A 17508-nucleotide genomic window follows, 5' to 3' on the forward strand; every position below is an offset into this window, starting at 1 on the left:
CATACAGGAGGATGCAAGGGGTGAGTTTCCTTTGAGGCTGAGGTCAGGCAGCCTAAAGAACGACAAGGAGCTCTGCTGGCTTCTACTCCACTCCAAGGGAGCTGCCAGCAGACATCTCCCAGCCTTAAGACATAATCTCTTGCAGGACCGAAGTAAGCTTTATTTGCTCCTTTTTTCTTGCTCACAGTTTAGATGCCATAGATGTTTTACTGGAGCACACTTTTTTTTTCCTTCCATAATTTTCTACTATTGTGGAGAGACTGATATAATTTGACCTTTAAAGAAAGCACAGAAATGAAGTTCAAGACACTGCTTATTCTATATTAAGAAGAATTGGTAACAATTCACCAGAGAGAACTCAGAAAAAAATCTATTCTTATGTAAATTCTTAATATGAGCTCTGACACTGGCATTAAAACCTTAACAGATTTATGCTGATTATTTCAGCTTGCTCAGAGAACACTGATAAAACAGTATTTCATCACTGTGGAAAGAAGTTTAAATGAATTTGTCTTGTTAACCAGAGTAAAGACTTACGGAGGAAGAAAAGCTAATAGTCTACTGCCTGCAGAAACTCCTGCGGGCCCCGTTTCTCAACTAGTTAAAACAAAAATCTTTCAACTCCTCCCAAACATCTACTTCTGATGTGATAAAATGAAAGCCAATGCTACTCTATGACAGGCCAACATATGCTGGGCTGTTTGGACTTGTCAGACACGGTATGATCAAATAGGTTCCTCTTTGTTCAAGATTCCTATTCAGATGATGATTTGAAGGAGCGGTCAAGTTGAATCAGAAAAAAAGTTCTAATGTTCTTCTTATTCTTACATAGAAGTTGAGACACACGACAATTTAATGTTCTCATTTCCTGCAGATGCAGGACTGTGGTTGTTGGGTATGTCTTGTTCTTTTTTGGGACAGTTGTCTTTTTCATCTTTCCTTCCTGCTTACTTTGAGGGCTGTTAAAATATTAAGACCATAGGACAGTAAGCTCAAACTACATAGTTATATCTACACTGGTTATTATTCTTAATATGCTGTTTCCCTACACATGCTATCAAAGAATTTTTGCTTTTTAGATCTTTCAAATGTAGTTATTGCAAAGAATGTAACTGTTGAGCAAGCACAGGTTTATTGTGAGTTATCAGAGAACGAGAGCTGAGTGGGAAAGCTGACTAGCTCATTTCCCAAAATAAATCAAGACTTAGGAAAGCTGTCATAATAAATGGCTGTTTGTCCCAGCCTGTAACGTTACTCCCCTTGATATCAAACACTGTAATACAACTTTGCCGCTCCAGGCAGCGTAAATGTGATAAAGCACTGCTTTAAGTCTTTTTAATGGAATTCAAGTGTATTATAGACACAGCTATGCTTTTACAACATAATAGCTGTACTGTTCTTCCTGATTTGAGTAATCAGGGAAGAGTAACACACATCAGAAGGGATGAAGCAGGTAAAACATACTTGTTGCAAACAACTGCAACAGGATTTCTCATGAAATTGCTTAGAGTAGAAAGCAGCTGCAATAGGAAACACAGAATCCAAAAGCAGAACCATTGCGAAAAGGATGGAGTGGACTCATCTGCCACACTGTGTAAACCAGGTGGACGCAGAAGAGACTAGTTTCTACCAATATAAGCACACGCTGCCCACTGCCAGCCTTTGTATTACACTGCTCGTGGTGCTTTCTACTCACAGGTTTTGATTGTGCTAAAATACGAACCACTGACATTTGTTTTATTAGTACAAAGAAATAAATGTAAAAAATACCAAAGTAAAAAAAACAAAACACCAACATTACACATAATTACTTACAGTAAATAAACTCAAGAAAAAAAGGACTAGATCCCTACCACCACCACAGGTGATAATGCGTTCATAGATTTGGCACTTCCACGATGACTTCTTAAGTATGCCTCCCCATAGTACCGTATGCAGAACTAAATTTGGAGTGAAAACCAGTTGCATTTCTACAGGAGGGAAAAAGGTTTGCATGGGGGTGGAAAAGTGACGCCATACATACACCAATAAAAATACCTAGCTTCTATCATGCGTACCCCTCCGTTACGGAATAGAAAAACAGCTACCTGTTGTTTTTCAACGTAACGCCAAGCTCTGTTCCCAGCAGCAAAGGTTACAGGTTTATGCTGAATACAATTTTATGCTCAAACACAGAGATAAGCAACATGATCCCAAAACCCAGCAGAATCCCAGCGTTCTGTAAGAGGAAGTATCCCCAGCGGCTACATCCATGGTCACTAGCATCGTTGTGAAGCATTTCGGGCACCTAAACAAACAAGAAAGGGTTAAACACCTTTAAAGTACACTGCATTCACACTACTCCTTGAGTTAGGTGTCACTCAAGGTGAATAACATTATCAGGCTACTTTCACATAAGCTAGAGACAGAGTCTGTAATGGTATAATTACTGTTTGCATGATAATTATGCTGATGTCTTAATTATACTCCGAGTAAATGGCTGGCTTATTTACCAATTGATCTAATCAAGCCACACCAAGAATTTCATTATAAGACGATGGTTAAACTTCCACAAACACCCACTAAGTACTTTGTCATATCTCTGAGGTACAGTGTGGATTTTAACACAATTTGGGCTTCACCACAAGAAGCACTAACGATTTGCTGCAAAAGCTGAAGCACATTTGGTGGTGCAGAGAGCCCCTAAAACTGCAAGTTGCCACAGTAGCCACTGCCAGAGCAAGTGTTTTATTCTACTTCTGCTGTTAAGCATCTGATTTAAAAACCAAGGCTGAAACAATCTCTGCACCAACAGTAACCTAAAAGTAATCTTGCACCTGGACATTTAACTGAACACTCCTCCATGCTTTTGGGTACCAAAACATATCAAGGGAGAAAAGGTGGAAGAATTTATGATCAAAATACAATTGGCATTAATTTTTGAACTACATTGCATAAAAAATAGCCACTTACCATATCCACAAGAGCCACGTACATGAACAAGCCAGCAGTAAGTGCAAATATCCACATGGAAACGTTGTCGGCGTAATGACCGATAAGGATCCCGGTTGCCATTCCAAGATAGGCCAACATTGCTGACAGTGCGTTGTAAAGCACGGCTTGCTTGACAGTCATACCAGCCTTCAGAAGCACGGCAAAATCTCCTACAGCAGGGAGAAACAAAGCAGGTGTTTACACCCTCAGGTAACTCCTGCAGTATTCACGATCTCTGTTCTTTCTTAAAGATTACTAGGCAATTTTTACGCTGTTATCTGCCTTATGGTTTTCTTCACAAAATTAGAAAACGGTGGGACAAAAAATTAAAAAGCATACATGAACAACACTGCTGTGGTAAGTTGACAGTCTTAAAGTTTCCTGATTTTTGGACAAAGCAGCTTCCAGTGTAGCTCACATTTAAACCAACACATTGTAGTCCTTGACATGTATGAACACTCCAAGTCAGTTTCTAACCAGGTATTCCTGCCTAACTGCATAGAACAATGGTACCAAGATGAATTCATTTATTAACCTGTAACTTTTCTTTGTACTTTAAGTCTAGCTTGCTTAAATTTAGAAGGTCACCATTAATTTCTATAAGCAATCATAATGTCTTAATTTTAATTGAAAGAATGGTAGACTACCAATTTTTTTTTTCCATTATTCAGAGTAGAAATCTGTTTTAAGATCAGTATAACATATTTAAACAAAGAGTAAGGTAGTAGAAGCTTATTATTCGGACATAAAATTGATTCCTACAGGAAAACATAAACTTCTCTCCAGTTTAAATAAAAGCAGTCTTCAAAGTCGAGTTGAGAAATTTGTTACAACAGCTTATCCCACGAGAGGATACAATTAAGATGAACTGGTATAATCTTATCAGTGTTGCTTAGCACTAACAACAGAACAATCCAATTTCTTCCCTAGTTAACTTTAGTCCATTTTGTCTTAGTGTTCCTATGCCATTTCATGTTCTCTGTTAAAGAAAATATTTGCATCAAGTTTTCTGTATTGGTTAAAAAAAAAAAAAAGCATGATTTAAACTTCAGATTTTTCTCGCTTGAAGGTAAACAGGACACTTGAATCCAAAGTGTCGGACTTGTAACATGAATTTATCTTGTCTACTTGTACTAATGACATTTAGTACATGTAGTTAATACAAGTTCCACGACTTCCACAGAATTTATATTGAGATGAACAAGGCTCAATTCCCCTCGTGTTGTAAAACCAGGTACATTCTCTAGAGAAAGTAATTTATTTCTGTACAACATGATTGTACAGACAGCCAAGTACATCTAATTGTTTAATAAATGCTTTCATATATACACACACTGCTTTACAAGCTCTGCTAAATGAAATTGAACAGTGCACTTTCTAGCAGATTAAACCTTAAAAAAGTGTAAGCAAACTGTCTTCCTCATCCTGTATACCAGATGTGACCACGGCTGCGAGAAAGACATAGCAGTTACATGCTCAAAACGCTTCAACAACTGGAAAGAAAATCATTCTGAGTTCAATCAAACAGCCAAGTCCTGTTCTCAGGAGCTTCACTGCAAAAGGGCACGATACTGAACTTACAACACATGCATTCCTTTAAAAAATTACCATCATGAATTTAAATCACTCGAGCTTCAAAGAGAAAGCATTTCCAGGAAAGATTTCTAAATAGTGCCAAGCTTAATTTAGAGCTACTGCAATTCTTTGTGAGACTTAACAGGAAAAGTAGCACATGCTATGCACAAAGGAGTCTGACTAATTGTGACCTTCATTTCAACAGCACAAACACAAGAAAATTAGGCAGAGATGTGACTAAACAAATTCTGACATGCTTTCTCCTGAATCTAGGTTACGAAGAATAAGAACTGGAGATGAACCACACGGAACAAGTCACAAATAACTGCAAAAGACAACGAGTTTTAAAATTAGTAGCAGAGGTGTTTGGGGTTTTAAAAGGAAAATTGGTTCATAAACAAAATGTTCTTTTAAATATGTGAATGGTATTATTGAATAGACAGTCTGATATGGCTGCAGCTTTCTAATTAAGAGATTTTACTGTGCTACATAATAAAATAACCTTTAATTCTCCAGAGTGCACTTATAAGTACCTAGGTAGCTGCAGCATAGCAAATTATTTGGGTCTTACCTAGTTCATGAGGTAATTCATGGCAAAATACAGCCACAGAAGTGCTTAAACCACTTGATAACCCTTCAGTAAAGGCTGCTCCTATGAAAAGGAAAAAAGGAAAGGCATTACTTCACATTCAGTCATCAAGAGCTGAAGCATTGGTGCATATGCTCGTATTAGATCAGGACATATGATTAATCTCACTCAAATTTTGTTATGCTTCCTCAGGCATTTAAAGTGTCACTGAACAGTTTTTGTTTAAGATTCAGGCATGTCAATCCAAAGCAAGATAAAATCCTCTAATCCTCTGCAGCAAACCAAGTTTCACCATCTAATTTCTGAACTAAGCCCAATACTGTTCAACAACACAACTCACAAAAAAAAAAAAAAGCAACATACACAGATACTATTAGAAAGGACACTGGTTTTCAAAAGGTATGAAGGGAAGATTTCATCTCAACTGCTTTTCCAAGTCAGGCACGAAAAAAGAGGCAAGTTCAATGACACATGAGGCCATGCATATGCAGGCATCTCTGGACCTGGTTTAATGAGGAGGAGATGGAGAAGGTCTTCAGAAGAGATTCTACAGAGGGAAGAGCCCAAGCCTCCTCAGGGTGAAGAGGAAGGTAGGACCAAAGGAGCACAGGACCAGGAAGCCAACGTGAACTCCCAGGTAAGTAAAATTTGAAAGCAGCCTTGCAACAGGAGGAACTCTCCCACCTCCATGTGCAGCAGCTGATCTGAAGAACATGGTTGTGATCTTGGCAGCAGTTACAGAAGTGAGTTCTGCCCAGCCCAGAATATTCACCCAACACTTCATATGATCTGATTAGGGCTAGCATCATAAAGAGAATTAATTTTAGTGTTAGGCAACTCCCTCACATGCGAGGCAGATGACAGAGGCAGGCCTGCTGATGAGAGCTATTGCACAGGGAAGTCCACTGCACCTCAGTGATGGTGTGGAGACACCACCGAAGCACATCTGCCCCGCCACAAACAAGTACAGACTGCCTGAGGACAGAATGCAATCACTATCCCTCTTATTTTTTTGCCTGAAAGGGTTTACATGAAAGGGTTTTCTTGGCTGTACAGAGCTCCAGTACAAAACTGAGTATGAATGCAATTCTTTGTGCGTATTGACAGTGCCTTGATCAAGATCAGAGTAACACCAAGAACATGAGGACTTGATGGAAAATAGAACAAAATGGTCAGTTTGCACTCCAGTGAGCACGTGGTAACTGAGCTGAGGATAGAGAAGAAAGCTGGGAAGGGAAGCAGTAAAATTAGGACTATCTGCCAGCAGGTACCAGCACCATTCCAGAAAGAAAGGGACAGCCCAAGGCAAAGCAGCAACAGTGTAGAGATTATTTAGAAAAAACAGAAGCACTCAGATGCATGGGATAAGATTCACCCGAAGGTGCTGACAAAGTCACAGCTATCAAAGTCCCCAGGGCCTGGAAAAGACTCACATGGCACTCCTCACATTGGGGAGGCTGTTCCCAGGATAAGAGAACCCACTTTGTGGTGCAGAAGGTTTGAGCAGATGACCTCTAGGAAACATCCATTTCTATGGTTCTAGTTACCAAGTGCAATTCAGGGAGGTACAGCATGCAAGACTAAAGGTATTTTGATTTAAGACCTCAACAGGAGTATTTCACACTGCACTCCAGAACACTTTGTCATAGCAGTCCACACAGCAATTAATATGTAAGCGACGAGTTAATGCTACTTGACTAGCAAGAGCAGTTATTAGTGAACGCTATCAATCTTTCCTAGGCAGTCTGTTTTCTTCCAAACATCGCTTTAGAGTTTTTGAGTCAGATTTCTGAGAGAAAACAGCTGCAGTTATCTCCTAAGACAGGAGAACTCAACAGCATTAAATTGGGCTTCAGTTCCTGAAGAGACTAGATAAGGAAAGGAATGCAGAAGGTAATTACCTTCTCCCATGCCCGCATCCTCAATAATCTACCAGTTCTTCTAAATTGTTGCCTTTATACAATGTTTTTTCAGTCTTAGAGCTTATTAGAATAAAAGGGAAAACACAAGAATCCAGCTAAATCACAGAAAGTAAGTCTGATTTTGGGACCATGAAGGCAAGCCAAACAAAATCTGACAGTGTCACAGAGTTCCTAGGTGGCTGATATGGCTGAATACCGTCCAGATTCACTAAAGCAGGACCTTAAATATGAACAGGAATGTCTGTTTTTATTTTTGACTGCTCAAAATAGCTCTTAAAATGTTAATACTCAAACTGAAGACAACATTAACATACACAATTTACAGCATGCTCTCTCAAGTTGACTTGATAGTGCTATGATATTCTAAAATATGCTTAAGACATCACTTCTCCCCCCCCCAAGAAATAAAAGATATAGATAAGATTAGTATGGAAACAGTTTACTGCATTTTAGTTATTTAGTTGAAGCTACAGGAAGTTCAGATCACAGATCTTTTTATACAGGTTAGTCAGATGCAACCATTGCACTCTGTAATAGAAATATAAGCATTTAAATCTAATTCCTACATACTTACCACAACAGTTTTGAGGGAGTTTATCTGATGGAGGTTATCAATAGCAATCTCAAGAAATAGACAAACTGAAGTGAAGGGTTATTCTGGCTACCCCTATCTTCACAGAAACATTCACGCCTTCATTTAAATATGTATAAATATAATACAAGTAGTATTGGCATTTCCACAGCACCACTGTTTTCCATAACATTTTCAAGCATACCTAGAACTGACGGAAAGCCACGTTTCCATTAGTCTGAACAAGCCACACAGCAGGACTTCTAAAAGCTATTACTCTCACTTGCTCAATAAGCTTTTATTAACCTCTCATATTTTTCCTTTCATAACTATCAAATCACAGCTCCTTCCCAAATCTCCCTAATGCTAACAGATAATTGATTCTGCATGTAATTTGTATGCAAATCCTCCTTCTACCACATTTTCAGTACTGATCTGCTAGGAAATTTACATTCCACACTTCTACTTTCATAAAAAAGAGATTAAATCAGAAGGTCTCTTTTCACATTATTCTTTGAATTGACTGAACCTGAACAACTGCAAAGACTGCTGTGAGAAAATAGTTACTATAGAGCTTCCTCCGCAAACAAGATTGAACTTGTTTGTACAAGAAAATTTACAGACTGTTACCGCTGAACTGCCCCCAGTATGCTAAACAAGCTGGAAATGAAGCCAATAGCGATAAAACCAGAGATTAGTCTTAATTACTGAAGTCAAGATCATGAAAGACTAGCAGAAAAATTAAGGATCACTGATTTAACTTCATTTTACAACTTACTTTCACCATCTAGCTGTCCTTCTAGAAAGGTGACCCCCAGCTCTGACATCAAATCCTAAAGTCCAAAACACAAACCTTCAATCTGTTCCTTTTTGTCCTACTTTTATCCTAGAAGTAGGAATTAGAGCAAAATTTACAGATTTCCTAAAGAAATGCATCTGTGAGCACAAAAATTCTGCTCTACTCGTCACTGCCTGCAGGTTGTTAAACTGGAGACCTTATCACTCATTTAGAGACGCTGTAAGATAGAAGTTTAGCAGTGTGGGTTTTTGAACAACTAATTGGTTATATTCCTAACAAAAAGATAAACGACAGCAAAACCTTGCTATAATCACAGATGACAAAGCTGTGGCGTTTACACCAATACTTACCAATTGCTAGGCCATCACTGAAGTTGTGCAGTCCGTCTCCCATGATCACCATCCAGGCCAGAGTTGCTATTCCAGCATCCTTCAGCTCCTCCCGCGAGTAGCGCTGGCTGTGACTGTGGGGATGATGGTTCTGGTGATGATGATGATGCAGGATGTGGTGGTAATCGTGGTGGTGGTGGCTGAGATGATCCGTCTGTCCCAGAGTATCGTGTAAGTGAGAATGACATTTGTTTCTACAGCCCCTGGACACATATTCATTGTCAACCTCCTCTTGATGAGAGTGAGCTATCATGACTTCTTCTTCTTCTTGCACGGCTGGCTGCTGAGAAATGAAGGGCGATGGATCTTGTGAGTCTGTCCCTAGATAGCCCTCAGACCCTGTTACAAAAACCCAGAGTATAATATTATATATTTTTAGAGTCACTCAGGAAGCAAAGATACAACAAATAAGCTGAATAAACAATACAGTAAAGAAACTAAAGAAACAACTAGCGAGTCTGGAAGTTGAGGTTGATAACCCAGCTCCTTGGACCAAATGCCTCCACAAGCTATTTTTCTTCAATCATATTTCTGGGAAAATTCCTGTTATTCCAAAACAATAAAAACATTTTATTTTGTCCCCTAACACTAAAGCAGCCCCATACAATATGGCCACAAATGCTTTCTTAAAAGAAAAAAGAATCAAAAAAAAAAAAAAGAAAGCTTTTCATCTAAAACTCACTACAATGTAAGTACAAGAGCATAAGGCTCTGCATCTCAATTTCACAGCACAAAGGCTGTTAGTTCAGCTGCTTCTGAAGGGAAAAGCCTGACATGCACATGCCATTTATTCATCTTAGGGCTACAGAGTAGGAATGCAAAAGAGCAGGACTACATTACAGATAATTTTGGCAAACTTCCTGTGTTTCATTTGGAAGTAATTTATTATACACAAGTTCTTTAACTTGAACACCTGAAAAATATACTCAAAAATAATCACAGACTGAAGTGCCCTCACAAAAACATTAAGAGCACAATAACGTTAGTGATTTTAAGTGACAAACTCCAAACTTCTTAAGTTCTTTCCCTTCTGTTAAATGAACAAATGCGTTTTTTTTTCCCTGCACGGCTGACAACTATTTTCTGAAAAAACTGGAAGCCTCTCTTAGCTACAAGAGCTAACAAGTATCTAGTTAGGTGTGGCTTTGCTCACAACACAGTACTGAGGACACCTGAGTATTTGCAGTCCAAATGCTTCTACACTTTGGATTTTAGATTATTGACCTTAAAAATAAATAAATACTCAAGTCTGGATTTAAGATACATATGGTCTATTATTTAGATTTATGTAAATGGCATCTAACAGATGCAAGAAGATACAAAAAGCACAGAAGCCATTAGGTATGGCTACATATGCAAAAGGCATAGCCAGAAGAGCTTCTCAAAATTACTTCTACTGGTCAATCCAGAATTAACACATTTATTTCTAAACTGAATCCACCACTTCCAATCAATCCTTTTTAAAGGGAAGTAGTAAACAAAGCTACTACTCTATAGATCAGCGCACATTCGGGTTTGTTTCAGAGAGAATTTAAGTAGGCAGTGATCCAACCTACAGTAAGAATCAAACCTATAAGCTGCCATCAATCAGTTGGTTGTATTTTTGTTTAACTGTGCTGCTGTGCTTTTGCACAACAACAACTGTTCAATAATATTACTGAGACTTACGATCATCTGTATCTAACTTTTCTTCATTCGCTGAAAACTTCTTACTTTCTCCATCATCTTCATTTTTTTTCTTATTCCAAAAGAAAATACTGTAGTTATGAATATTTTACTTATTTTTCAGGATATACATGAGCAACATAATATTCACAACATTTATGCAGCCTGCACAGAAAGAGGACAACATGGAAGCCATATGAAGAATGCAGAAGAGGAACATTAGAAACCCCTAAGTACAATAAAGAGACAGAAGTTCCTCAGGCTCCAAAAGAGGGGGGGGGAAAATGAACTTGCATAAATACCATGTACTTCTGTGAAAGGACTACAAAGAGGGGGTCATTTGGTAAGTAAAATGCAGCAAATGCTGACCAAGAGCTACTCCACTAGTTCTTTTCCAGTGTAACGTCAGTGTGATGCTTTTTCCTAATGTATTGAAAGAAAGTCAAATAAAATAATCGCTCACTAGTGCCAGCATCACAAAAATTTATGATCAGTGACTCAGTATCTGGAAAGGCACAATTAGCCTAACAGAAAATCCATTCTCAGTGGCTAAGAGATAAGGACACAGAAAATACTTGCTTTGCTTGGAACTCAAGTCACCTCTTGATGAATACACTTAATAGATTGGGAAAGTGATCCTGTCACTCAGTGAATTTAGCTTCCTCCAGCATCAACCACACCAACACAACCTGCTCTTACCCAATTCAAAGAGCACACAGCACCAAGTCTGCTGAACCAATGTTTACAACTCACCTAAATCAATTATTTACACCTTCCACAGAAAACACAGCATCATAACGCATAGGCTGTATTGCTCTCCTCTTCGTGGGGACAGAAGGGAAAGAAGAGGAACTTGGGAGCTGGTATTTTCAAACTGAATACTATCTAACGAGGTCACCTTCTGCAGCAGTCAGATGCTTACTTGTCTAAGGAGTGACTGCCATCCTCACCTGTTTTGGGGAAGTGCCCCCTCAGCAGTACTGCAATAGCTACAAGAGGTCATCTTACTTCACTCAGCACAAGATTTAAAACAACAACAAAAAAAATCAGTTGCATAATCTCCTGGAGAGGTCAGAAAGAAGTCACTAATAAGCAATGACCTTAAATATCTTAAAATTAAGGCTGTAATCAGGTGTTTGCCTATTAAAAAAAAAAAAAAAATCACCACATCAACCCTGCGCTACCTGTCTGGCTAACTAAACAGCTCTGAGGTTTTCCTGAAGATGACCACAAAAAAGAGTTACCGCCTAGTTTGTAAGCGTAGATGTTGCTAATATAAATTAAAGCACTAACCAAGTCAGCAATTGCTAGCAAATCCTACCAACAGAATATACATGATACTTATGTTTTCATGGAAATGTGTTCAAAAATCCTCATGCAATACAATACAACCTCAAAACAGTAGTTATACCTTTTTCTTCTTGTCTTTGAACTGCTTTATTAAAGTGATCAAATGCTCCACTAGAAACATGAAATACAAGCCGCCAAGTGCTGTAAGGCCCTTCCACGTAGAATCCAGGTAAGCACTCTCCTCTGTACTTTGAAAAACAAGATGTTTGAACAGAGGATCTTTGTTTTGTTCAAGGGGAGGCTTTTCGTGGTGATGGTGGTGGTTTCCATGAGACTAAGGGGAGAACCAAACAGGCAAAGTCGTTATATTCACAAGAATTGATAACAAGAGAAACATACAAAGCTTTCTTCACATTCTTTTCCTCAAAAAATCTAGAGTCCAGACTTAGCACTTGTAATAGCATAAACGCTCTGGATACAAACTCAAGCAATTACAAGGACAAATTGTTGATAGAAAAACACTGAGGACTGGTATGCATTCCCTCGCTGAAGTTAATTGTGTACTGCTGAATACAAGACACACGATTGCCCCTACAAATACCCTTGATGCTAGCAAGGAAACCGCATTTTAAAGTAGTAATCAAAGCCAGAACAACAATTACTTTCCCACCTAAGACAGCTACCTGACATCAAACACTTTTTTTCTACAAAGCACTTAACAGCAATTTTCCTCTTTCAAGCAAAAAAAAAAAAACAAAAAAACTTGCATTCTTGAAAAAACTTTTGGATATAATCCACAGATGCACACAAATTCACACACATGTTTAGATTTGCAATGACCTCACATGACGAGTTCAAGACTAACTGAAAGGAAAAGGAAAAACCCTAAGGACAAGGCACTGAAACCAGCATAGTATCTGTGGTTTAGTGCATCTTACCTGAATGCTGGATCCATAAATACTTTTAAGAGTTTCAAGAAATGCAGAAATTTTTCAATCATATTCCAATTTCTTTGTCTAGATAATGTAACAGTAGTTCAATTCAAAGCCTATTGAGTAATATTTTCCTAGGACTTCAGAAATGCTTGATTCTGACAAAAACATTACAATGGATAAGCAATCAACACAAGTGACTGGTAATAGAAAATAGAAGATTTTCTATTCCACATTTGTTGTGGTTTTGGCTGGGAGAGTTAATCTTCTTCCTGGTATGGTGCTGTTTTTCAGCTTTAGGATGAGATGTGGCACTGCAGTAAGAGACTAAAAAAATATTTACCCGAAGTTCCTGGTGCAAGGAACTCTGAGTGATTTGGCAGCACACATGACTGAAAACAGGAAATAGATTGAGGGAACACAGTGTGAAGTTCTTACACAGAGACTGAGAGGTGTAGTACAAACAACTCCAGATAGGTGCTTATTAGTAGAAGCAAAATTATTTCTATCAAATAATCTACCCTACAAGGTTGAGAAATTATCCACCATGTAGGTATTAATATATCTCAAAACTACCACTAATAGGTACTGGCAGCTGTCAGTGTTTCTGTTTTGGGATAATTAACAGAATGATAATTAATACTTACATGCGGAAGGAGATGTAAGAAGGCATCTCCACTTAAAGTCCCCACAGCCAATGCCACAAGGAAACTTAGAAGAAATTTGAAAAACACACGATTCATCAGAGGTACCAATATAACACCCAATAAGGAAAGGAAACTGATGACAGAGATGGATATGAAGCCACCAATCCAAGCTGGTAAACAAAAAAAAAAGAGAAAAAGCAATTAGAATAAACAACTGCTGTGTGAGATCTTGTTTGCTTAACATTCCTGTTGTCAAATACTCCTGATCATCCGGTTAATTAGATGCTAACAAATGGTAGGCCACAAACATTTCTGCGTACACATGGTAAGGAGAAGTGCCAGAAGAAAATCACAGGCTTCTTTCAACTCTAAAATATGTTTCTGAAACGTATAACGAACATAAACGAGTTTCCAGTAGGCTTTTACTCCATATTAAAAAAGGGAACCTACCTATTTGCAACGAGTAACCTTTTGGAGGAGTTTCAGTTTTTTCACTACTTGCATGGACTATGCAGCACTTGCCATCGATCTGATTAATAAGAGCTGGACAAAGATAGCTAAATTCCGTAGCAGTCAACAGAGCTTGAGTGCCTATGCCATGGGACTGCATCAGCTTGGATGCACTGGAGCACTGTGGAAAGACACATTTGTTAAAGGTGAAGCAGAGCCAAAATACTTGAAATGATGGCACATCCCATTTTAATTTAAATTAATACATTGATGCTGCATGAAAACCGGTGTAACAACAGTAACTAAAAACCGGGAGCGAGCCAATTCTGTAAGAACCATACCTTTATCCCCTCTTTGGGCCCAGAGGCTGGCTGGGTAGCACTGATAGATGACGCACAATCAGTACATGGTCTCAGCTCAAAGGTGGGTGCCAGATGCTTTGTTTTGAGGTTAGAAAAAAGCCTAACAGTTTTGAGTCTGTTATGGAGGCCATGCAAGAAAGTAGCAACAAGGTTAAAGACCTTGTTGTATGGGTCTGTACTATGGGAAGTCTCAGACAGAACATGTTCTACCCCACACATCCTCCACTACATGACCTACAGTCACACGGGGTTCAGTAGCCTCCCTGACTCCCCCCACAGCACTCCTGGGCTGGTTGTGCAGAAAGCAGAGTAACTCGTAACCAGCACCCACAAATCACACGCTGCACATACCCACTCGGAATTATCTAGGACGACTGCATCCATTAAGACTCCAGAGAGACACTTAGTTTTAAAAACCTTTCATGGAGAAAGATACGATTGTGTAACAGAACTGTCTACAGCAAAATTATAGGCTTTATCAGCACTCATTTTTACTATCTTAAAGTAATAGATATTATTTTGCAGCAATATTTTTTCTTATTATGATTTTATAGTTGGTCCTTAGACGCAATCTTAAAAAAAAAAAAAGTGAAGATAAGTGGAAAAAAAGAGAATGTGTGTACCTGTTAATTCCCTACAATTCCACCCTGCCTACCATGGGATTATCTTATGCCTGTGAGGCAGCTCTCATAAGAATAACACTATTTTAGTTGTATTTTTTTTTCCATCTTTCACCACGTTACTTGGAAAACAATACAGATTCTGACCTTATGGCAGAAAAAACAAGCTGAACCAAGAAGAAGTCAGTAAGATTTAACAGAGTTTACCATTCCATTCACTACATTGTACTAAGAATTTAATGTTGATTTACACGTATCTAAAATGAGAAGCAAATAGGTAATATGGTTAGTCTAAAATTCCATCAACCCTCACTTATTTTTAACTCGGGGGAGTATATTACTCATTTCCTGCCCACAAGTAGAAAAAGACAAGCTCTAAAAACAAGCTGAACAACCACCATATAGTTGCATGACTGTTTGGCTGCACTTACAAAGCAAGAAATTCATTTTGGGAAAAAAAAAGAAAAGGTACCATTCATTTTCAAAGTACCTCGAACTTCTGATCTTTCCTTGCTGTTTTTACATGAAGAAAGTGGAGTTTTACTGTGGAGCATCAGTAACTTTTTACATACTTACCTAAGAATGAGTTCTTTGTTCTTCATTTTTAGCATATATTTAAGAACATGTCAGTATATAAAAAGAAGTGTATTGTTAATATAAATATATATTGCCTTTAAAGAAAAAAAATATTAACAAGATAGCATAGATATTTTCCAGGGCGTATGACCATAACATTCCTCCAAAGCAAAGGGCTAAGATTTAAGGAAAGCTGCTTGCATGCATTTTGCTACAAACGCTGTTAAACTACAAAGCTTGGACCAAGCTAAGCATAAAGCAACCAGCAAATAAAGCCATAATAATACTGCCAGGGGACCTGGATTCCCAGAACACAAAAGAGTCAGTCTCACCTCTTGGGTATTTTGGTTTTTAAGTTTAGAATACAGGTAACTTCCTCTTTCTGATTCCTTCGGAGAAGCAAGAGATTCATTTGCTTTGCTGTTAGCAAGCCAACTGGTATTGCTGCCATCTGTGATGTTAATGGCGTTAGAGCTAGTCAGACCTAACCGAGCAACCGACTTGCCTTCTCCAGGATCCAGACTCTGCAGCTCGGGGTTGCCATCTGTGGGGGTGGTGTTGATAGACGCCACTATTTCATTAACAGCGTTCTTGCTGCGTACCAAGTTCTGCTGATGATCTGCGTTCTCTGCTTTATGAGGTTCTTTCGAGTGACTGTTCCGGGAGTCTTTGCCAGCATCAGATTCGTGGTTTGGACAAACAGTCTTCTCCGAGTTTTTACTCGGTGAGGCGTGGTTATGATGAAGATGATGATCGTGGTCGTGATCATGGTCTATTTTAACCCTTTTCATCTTATCTATGCCTATGTTCTGGAGCAGTTTTCTAAATCCTTCAATCGTCAGAGAGTTGTTTTCACCATAACGACGAAAAAGTTCTTGAAGGTGAAGTTTCTGTATTAGTCCTGCCAAGTCAACGTTAACGCTGGCTGCCTTTTCCGGAAAAGTTCTCTCCAATGTCTGCACAACTGTGCCCGTCTCCACTCCATGATGATAACTTTCACACAATAGTATGGAAAACAACACAAGGAATGTGACTGATACTGTAATCTCCATTCCAATTTCCTATTAGGAATTAAAGACTCTGGGAAAAAGAAAAAAATAATAAAAGTTTTACTATTTTTAAACTGTGCAAACAGTGATCTTCCTCTGCAATGTATTCCCACAGTTAGCTGAAAATGCCCTGCTCAAGCTATCTACACAGTATGAGAAAAGCCAATTAGATTTCTTACGCACACAGCATTTTTCCCAGATGTGCAGCCTCAGGCAACGCAGGATGAAGCTGCATACCACAGCACAGTCACCGGCCTGAAGCTCTCGCCCAGGCGTGGCCTTACCGTTGTTTCCCTTGGCCTGACTCAGTTTCCTAACGCACGACATAACGCTGATAAGCATCCTCGCAGCTGCGCCACTTGAGCTCTACGTTAGCCTCTTCTCATGCTTGAAATAAGCCTTATCATTAATTTCAATCTTCGGGCACGTATTACCAAGGAATACCTGTTATAAATTCAGCCCCCAAAGCCCCAAATAAAGGGGGTAGCACAGACCCAGCCACGCCACGCCTCGGCCCCCCCCCATAGCGCCCCGGCCGCCCCCGCCGCACGTCGAGCACATGCCTACCCGGCAGCCCGGCCACCACCGGAGGAAGCTGAGGAGAAGCAGGCTGCTGCGGCCGCCGTGAGGGCCGTTAAAACCGTTGGGGCCGCTCCGACCGTTGGAGCCGTTACGGCCGTTGGGCCGCCGCCGAGCCCGGCCGCCCGTCTCCCCTCAGCGCACGCACGCGCTCCAAGCGCTCCCCCCAACCCTTTCCCCCCTCCTCTTCCGGTGCGCGGCAGCCAATGGGGACGCGCGGCGGGGCGGAAGGAGCCGCGCGAGAAAAGTCGCGGCGCCTCCGCGGCGGGGCCCTGGGGCGGGATTTGGCGCGGGGGCCGGCGCTGTGGGCGGTGCTGTGGGCGGTGCTGCGAGCGGTGCTGCGAGGGCGGGGGTGGGCTGAGGGAAAGCAGGGAGGGGCGAGATGGCTTAGAGGTCGCTGAAAGCTAAATAAATATACTATTTATAAATAAATATAAACTATTATTTATAAACTAAATAAATATACTATTTAAAAATACTATCTTTTTTTAACTTCGTGGTGTTTCTCATCCTTTCACAG

At 39.6% G+C, this 17508-nt stretch overlaps 1 protein-coding gene across 5 annotated transcripts; it reads right to left on the minus strand.

The window, feature by feature from the left end:
- Positions 1 to 1711: 1711 nt before the first annotated feature.
- Positions 1712 to 17156, minus strand: SLC39A6 (solute carrier family 39 member 6). 5 transcript variants are annotated; one of them, XM_084507610.1, is made up of 11 exons: positions 16977 to 17121; positions 15963 to 16440; positions 15693 to 15884; positions 13803 to 13983; positions 13353 to 13522; positions 11895 to 12107; positions 10487 to 10556; positions 8780 to 9157; positions 5120 to 5200; positions 2953 to 3143; positions 1712 to 2287 (listed from the first exon to the last, which is right to left on the minus strand). In XM_084507610.1, exons 2-11 carry the CDS (start codon positions 16410 to 16412, stop codon positions 2135 to 2137), a joined length of 2079 nt encoding a protein of 692 aa, XP_084363736.1. In that variant the 5' UTR covers positions 16413 to 16440; positions 16977 to 17121; the 3' UTR covers positions 1712 to 2134. The 5 variants fall into 5 exon arrangements, with proteins under 5 accessions (XP_084363736.1, XP_084363735.1, XP_084363737.1 ...); XM_084507609.1 differs by having other exon boundaries at positions 15693 to 16440; positions 16977 to 17151; XM_084507611.1 differs by lacking the exon at positions 10487 to 10556 and having other exon boundaries at positions 8780 to 9101; positions 15693 to 16440; positions 16977 to 17156.
- Between the last annotated feature and the right edge of the window lie 352 nt (positions 17157 to 17508).

The sequence above is a fragment of the Aythya ferina genome (genome assembly GCF_964211825.1).
Source record: "Aythya ferina genome assembly, chromosome: 2".
Classification (NCBI taxonomy): Eukaryota; Metazoa; Chordata; class Aves; order Anseriformes; family Anatidae; genus Aythya; species Aythya ferina.

Coding starts and splice junctions, on each gene's coding strand:
- SLC39A6 (XM_084507609.1), bottom strand. CDS start 16,412: ATGGAGATTACAGTATCAGTCACATTCCTTGTGTTGTTTTCCATACTA. Junction 13,984..15,692: donor AAAACCAAAATACCCAAGAG/GTGAGACTGACT, acceptor GTCTTTCCACAG/TGCTCCAGTGCATCCAAGCT. Junction 2,288..2,952: donor ACGTGGCTCTTGTGGATATG/GTAAGTGGCTAT, acceptor TTGTTTGTTTAG/GTGCCCGAAATGCTTCACAA.